The sequence below is a fragment of the Chrysochloris asiatica genome, unplaced genomic scaffold (assembly GCF_000296735.1).
Source record: "Chrysochloris asiatica unplaced genomic scaffold, ChrAsi1.0 scaffold00050, whole genome shotgun sequence".
In the NCBI taxonomy this organism is placed as follows: Eukaryota; Metazoa; Chordata; class Mammalia; order Afrosoricida; family Chrysochloridae; genus Chrysochloris; species Chrysochloris asiatica.
The window spans coordinates 3722939-3730027 of NW_006408568.1; the positions used below are offsets into that span (position 1 = coordinate 3722939).

Here is a 7089-nt window from a genome sequence, read left to right on the forward strand (position 1 = left end):
GTGTGGCCACTAGATGTCAGAATAACACACTTCATACAACCCTTTAGGTCCTCCAAGATCTTCTATTGGAGAAATAGCTCCTAACAAGTGAGTGTTGTTGTTTTTGTTGTTGTACCACCAAGTCGATTGGGACTCATAGTGATCCTGTAGAGGGCTTCCAAAGGACAGCTGGTGTGTCTAAATCACCAACCTAGGTACACATGAAAACCTAGGAACCTGGATGGATCTAAATGTTTTGTATAAGAAAAGGTGAAAAAAAAAAGACCACTAACCACACTGGTCACTTATCACAAGGTTGGTGGTTAAAACCCACCAGCTGCTCCTCTGAAACCCTATATGAGTTGGAACAGCTGAACAACAGCAATCCCACTACCTCATTCACTGTCCAACTGTCACATGCCTGTGAGACTGTTGAAAATACCATAGCTTGGATCAGGCTCACCTTAGACCTCAAACTGGTATCTTTTCTCTTGAACACTTTAAAGAGGTCTTGTGCAACAGATTTATCTAATGCAATACGTCATTTGACTTCTTGATTCTGATTTCATGAGTGTTGATAGTGAATCCAAGAAAAATGAAGTCTTTGACAGCTTCAATCTTTTCTCCATTTATCATGATGTTATTTATTAGTCCAGTGGTGAAGATTTTTGTTTTCTTTACCTTGAGGTGCCAGTCCATACTGGAGACTGTGATCTTTGATCTTCTTCAGTAAGTATTTTAAATCTTCTTCATTTTCAGCAAGCAAGGTTCGTATAACCATTTTGAATTTTATTCAGCAAAATTTTACTTGCATGTAATATTAATAATATTGTTCAATGATTTCCACATTCAGTTGAGTCATCTCTCTTTGGAATGGGCACAGATATGGATTTCTTTCAATCAGCTGGCCAGGTAGCTGTCTTACAAATTTCTTGGCATAGATGAGTGAGGGCCTCCAGTGCTGCATCAGTTTGTTGAAAGATTTCAATTTGTATTCCATCAATTCCAGAAGTCTTGTTTTTTGCCAATGCCTTCAATGCAGCTTGGACTTCTAGCTTGAGTACCATCAGTTCTTGATGATATACTACCTCTTGAAATGGCTGAACACAGTAACTCTATGTAGTCCTTCAACTTTCTTTAGATACTTTGTGCATCATTCAATATGTTCCCCATGGAATCCCTCAGTATTTCAAGTCAAGACTCAAGTGTTTTCTTCAGTTCTTTCAGCTTGAAAAATGTTGAGTGTCTTCTTCCTTTTTGGTTTTCCAACTCCAGACTGTGCACATTTCTTCATAATAATTTACTTTGTCTTCTCTAGCTGCCGTTTGAAAACATCTGTTCTAATTTTACCTCCTCATTTCTTCCATTCTCTTTAGCTTCACTAAGGTCTCAAGCAAGTTTCAGAGTCTCTTCTGACATACATTTTGGTCTTTTCTTTATTTCCTGTCTTTTTAATGGCCTTTTTCTTTCTGCCTGCATGATGTTCTTCATGTTATCCCACAGTCTTCGGTCATTAGCATCGAATGCATTAAATCTATTCTTGAGGTGGTCTCTAAATTCAGGTGAGGTATGTTCAAAGTGGAGTTCTGGTGTGGTACCATAGGATAAGCACTTGACCTCAGGGTCAATTTGAACCACAAGGTTGGTGGTTCAAACTCACCAGCCTCTCCTCAGAAACCCTAAACAGGTTTATTATGACAGGAGCTGACTCAACACATTTAACAACAACAACAATGTTCAAGGTCTGGCTCCTAGTGTGACACTGTAGGATCAGCACTGGACTGCAAACCACAAGGTCAGCAGCTCAAACTCACCAGCAGGTCTTCAGAAACCCTACACAGGGTCAGTATGAGTCAGAACCCATACGGCAGCACTTACAACAACAACAATGTTCACGGTCATATTTCGGCTGTCATGAACTTGAACTTGTTTTAATTTTCTTCAGCTTCAGTCTAAACTTACATATGAGCAATTGATGATCTGTTCTACAGTCTGCCCTTGGTCTTGTTTTGGCTGATGATATTGAGCTTTTCTACCATCTCTTCCCACAGCTGTACTCAATTTGATTCCTGAGTATTCCATCTGGTGAGCTCCACATGCATAGTTACCTTTTTTATGTTAAAAAAAAAAAAGGTATTTGCAATGAAAAAGTCATTGGTCTTGTAAAATTCTATTATTTGACCTCCAGCATTATTTCTATCACCAAGACCATATTTCCAACTACTGATACTCTTTTTTCCAAACTTTTCATTCCAATCACTTACAAGTTGGGCTGCTAATCACAAGGTCAGCAGTTCAAATCTACCAGTCAGTCCAAGGGAGAAAGATGAGGCTTTCTGTTCCCATAAACATTTACAGCCTCGGAAATCCTATACACAGTTGGAACCGACTTCACAGCATACAACCACCACTACCATCATACACGATCAGCTAAACCTGAAGATCTATGATAATAAAAAATTGTGTTAAGCCACTGAGATTGGAGTGATTTGTCATTCAGCATTTTTGTGGCAATAGCTAACCAATAAGATGAACCTGCACTTGAAATTTCTCAAGCCGTCTTAATTTGCTTCTTAAATTTCCTTATTGCTGCTGTGACATCAGACACTGACACATGGTGGCCCCATGCCCAGCAAAACAAAATGTTACTTGGTGCAGCGCCATTCCCATGATTGGTTTCAGGTCAGGCCATTGTGATTCAGAGGATTTTCATTGGTGATTTTCATAGATAGACCACCAGACCTATTTTTCCCCTTAGTCCATCTTGGTCTGGAAGATCATCTGAACCTGTTGAACATCATAACAGCACAGAAGCTTTCACGGGCAGACAAGCAGTGGCTATGCATGAGATGCATTAGCCAGGAACAGATCCTGGCTCTCCCTCATAGAAGGTAAGAATTCTAACCACGGAACCACCAATGCCTCTGAACTCCCTTCAAGAACTCTAAAATCCAAGTTGTTCATCTAAGACAAGCAAGTATGGAGAGCAGTTAGGGCAGAGGAGAGGCAGCACAGCTCAAGCAAAGCCAACATGGTCCTAGATACATGGTAAGTGGATCAGAACTAGAATTGGTTCAAGGATTTCAGTGCTGGACTTCCTTTCCCTGGCTATTTGTCCTAGACTAGGTTGCAAATCAGCTCAAATTTTCTCATGCTGTCAGTTGCTCTAGCTGTCCACACAGGAGTAGGTTTTTCACTATCTTTAACAAAGCAGCTTGCATCACAGTCTTCCAGAGAATTGTCTGCCACAAAATTGGCTTATTCCAGAAGATGCTTGACAAAATGTGTGAAGCCCTCAGGGGAAATATGGAGACCATCTGCTGAACCTCACCTCAATCCCTTGCCATGCACTCAGCCCAAAGCTTACAATACCACACTAAGAGTAAATATGTATATATATATATATAAAATAGAATGCTTCACCCTAGAAATGCTATAGCCAATTTCTCCTTAATCCAAGTGACATGATGGCACTTAATAACCACACAGCCAAGAACATTCAGTCTTGCTCCTAGATTCCAGAGATTCTCCTCTTACACCTCCTGCTTTCCCCATAAATAGAAGGAAAATATACCCACCCTCAGGCTTAATTCCACGTTCTCACCACCGTAGACCAGCATTCCACCATCCAGGACCCCAATCTCTCCCAAGAAGAGCCTGTTGGCAGCCAGGATACCCATGATGGAAGGGCTTCTGTAGAGCACACAGCAAGAGATATCAACCCTTCTATGAGGAACAAGAATCCTGGTGTGATGCTGTAGGATAAGCACCAGACTACTAACTGCAAGGTCAGTGGTTCAAACCCACCAGCCACTACTCAGAAACTCTATACAGGGCCACAATGAGTCGGCACCAACTCAAAGGCACTTAACAACAACAACCATGAGGAACAGATCAGGATAGAGGGGAAGTTTGGGTAGCCCAATGATGGTGTGACTTTCAAAATTCTATCTGGATATGAAATGTATAAACACAATGTGGTATATACATACAATGGAATACTACTCAACCATAAGGATGCACAGCAGCGCACAGATGAGGGAACTTTGAAAATATCATGCTAAGCAAAATAAGTCAGTCTCAAAAGGACAAATATCATACGATCTCATTAATATTAAGTAAGCAGATACATAGAAACCAAAAACTATGAGTTGCTGAGGGAAGGGTTAAGGGGGAGAGTATTAGCTTAGGAGACAACGAGTTTCTGTTAATGGGGGTGGGATAATTTGGAAAAGGATGCCAAGAATGATTGCATGGCTTAAAGAATATAATCAATGTCACTGAATTTTATATGCAGAAATTATTGAATTGCTGAGTATATTTTTACCACATAAGCAAAAATGATAAAAATCCTACCAACATCTCTTCTCATCCTGAAGGTCCTTCCGAAATCCTCAAACTGAACTAAGTACAGGCAACCTTCCCTCACTCCCTGTTCTGTCACCCTTGTAGAATTATATTGAAAGTACGTCTTTTCATCTTGGTAACTCTACTTGTGAAATTAATCTTGCCCCTCTTCCTCAATGTCAAATGTTAGATACTTTCCTTCATTTTGCCTGAAAGTCAGTAAACAGCTGAAGGTGTCCGTGATTCTTTATCTGGAACTGTTGTTGTTATTACGTGCCATGGAGTCAATTCCAACTCAGAGCAACCCAATATAGGGTTTCTGAGGAGCAACTGGTGAGTTTGAAGCGTCTACCTTGTGGTTCAAACCACCATTGTAGTCATGTGTTTGTCCAACAACACCCCACCAGGACTTCTTATCTAGAACTGAATTTTGCCCCCTATGCCCTATCCTCCACCCCAACCCCGTCACTTCTTTCACCAACCCCCAACACTACCACATAAACAAACACATAGTTCAACTCTGCCTTCACATATACTAATCATGTTCCTCCAGACATACTTTAGTGGTGCAGTGGCATCTTGCTGATCAATCCAGGATTGTGGCAGACTATCATAGCGGCACCATAGCTCCCAGTTAAACCCATCAGCTGACAATCCATATTTTTTCAGTTCGAAGGTGTCAAAATGTATTTTGTCAAACACTGGAGACACAATCACGGTGCGGTCTTCCTGAATCCGAGCCAAGATAGGCTCTGCCCTAGAAGACGGGAATGTAGCAAGCCCAGTTTGGATGTGAGAGCAGGCAAGCAAACAAAACCATTGGCAGCACCTTACCCTGACACAGCTAAGCTGAAAATCTAGCAGAAAATCTCAGCAGTTCCTAGGCAGCCTGGGCATTCTAGCAACTGACTCATGTCAAAACCAGATTTAGAACTGAAGACCCAAGTACCAACCCCAGGCCACTGGGAGCCAGGACCTTTACAATTCTGTCTGAGTTTATGTTATGTCTCAGGTCTCTCTGCTTTCAAAATAATATCTCTTATGTGATTCTTCATATTTTCCAAAGAACAGAGCTCTCTTTATATCACATAATGTCAGGGCCAGGAAAAATCTTGGGAGTTATGAAAGGGCAATCTCTTCATTTGACAGCTAAAGACACAAATGTCTAGTTAGATGAAGTAACTTTCTCAAAGTCACAAAATATTTGGCAAAGTCAGGACCAGGATCCAGCTGTCATTACTCCCAGGTCATTGCTTTTGTTTTTTCTCTAACACGAGATGACTTCTCTGAGCCAATCAAAATCCTAAATAAAAGCATTCTCTCTTTTGAACTTCCTTTTGTTAATTTTCCTTACATTTATTGACTTTTCCTATTTCCATCATATTCCTTTTTGTACTCAGTAAACGTACAGTATCTCCTTTCTCCCTGGCCCCAGAAGAAGAAATTTCTTACCATCCAATGTTGACTTCAATATGAGCATCCAAGATGGCGACTACATCAGCTGTGGCAGCTTCCCAGCCAGTGTTGCGTGACTGAGCAAGACCTTTTCTCTCAGTATGTCGTACTATTTTCAGCAGTCCTGGATACTTTTGATTGTAAAACTTAATCTTCTCATTTAAGGGTGCCTGTAGTTCTCCTGCCAACCAAACACACACGTATGAAACTTCTGAGTGCAATAATCAATGTAATACAGAAACTCCATGTTATTATGTAGTTAAAGTTAGACCACTTCCAGTCCAGGTTGAGAACTTCCAGAGTCTAGGCTGACAAGATAGGTAATGTTTTCCCTGCACGTATCTCTCTTCTGCCCTTCATCCTGAAATTTAGTGTTACCAGTTTAAATCTCACACATATAACGCTTTTGTCGTCTGTCATTGACAGTTAAACTACCTAAAAATATTAATGCTGCTTACTATATATCAGGCACTGTGCTAAGTGCCTTACATATATGGATAACTTCTTGTGAGAATGAGTAGGGCAGACTTGGCCTAACTAAGGTGGAGGGGCTGATGAAAAGACACAGTAGGCATTGCACAAAGTGCCTGACACAAGAGTCTTCTCCATAACTATACTCTAGATTTTCCAGAGAATGCACAAACAATTGAAATAGTTTCATTTGTGATCCTGCTAGGTAGCCTACTCGAGGACTAATTGGCAAAAAGCTAATGAGTTTATTCCAAAAATTATGCAAGCAAGATTCACTATTAGCAGACTGTTAACAGCTTTTCTCTCTTTTGCTCCATTTTCTTTTATAATTCCTGTCTTAAGAGGTCAGCTGCACAAGAACTCTTTAAACTGTTGAAGAGCAAAGATATCAGTTTGAGGACCAAGGTATGCCTAACCCAAGCCATAGTATTTTCAATAGCTTCATATGCATGTCAAATTTGAACAGTGAATAAGGAAGACTATAAAATAATTGATGCATTTGAGTTACAGTTCTTGAGCAGAATATTAAAAGTTCCATGGACTTCTAGAAGAACAAACAAATCTATTATTGGATAACATGATGACAGAAAGCTTGTAAGCCCATCTTCAGCCTATAAGTCATTGAAATACCTAAAAGGAGTTCTAGAACTTGCCCAGTGAAATAGGCTTCTTGCAGAGGCTTCGTAGTGTATAGGACCTTAGGTGGAATTCTGAGCCCCATCCAGAATCTTCTGAGATGGGACATTCCCACTTGAAAGGATAAGCATATCAGCCTGGAGCAGCTAGAGGAACAGAAGCTACGTCTTGAAAGAACAACCAGCAGGGAAAATCAGAAAG

General features: G+C 40.5%; 1 protein-coding gene across 1 annotated transcript in view; it reads right to left on the reverse strand.

Moving 5' to 3' along the window:
• The window catches only part of GALNT8 (UDP-N-acetyl-alpha-D-galactosamine:polypeptide N-acetylgalactosaminyltransferase 8 (GalNAc-T8)), a 76901-nt gene that overhangs the window by 18999 nt on the left and 50813 nt on the right, over positions 1 to 7089 (reverse strand). The window contains exons 4-6 of the mRNA XM_006862766.1: positions 5779 to 5962; positions 4886 to 5083; positions 3558 to 3672 (exon numbers count right to left, since the gene is read on the reverse strand). Of these exons, the coding sequence (XP_006862828.1) occupies positions 3558 to 3672; positions 4886 to 5083; positions 5779 to 5962 (497 nt within the window). The remainder of the gene's footprint in view (positions 1 to 3557; positions 3673 to 4885; positions 5084 to 5778; positions 5963 to 7089) is intronic.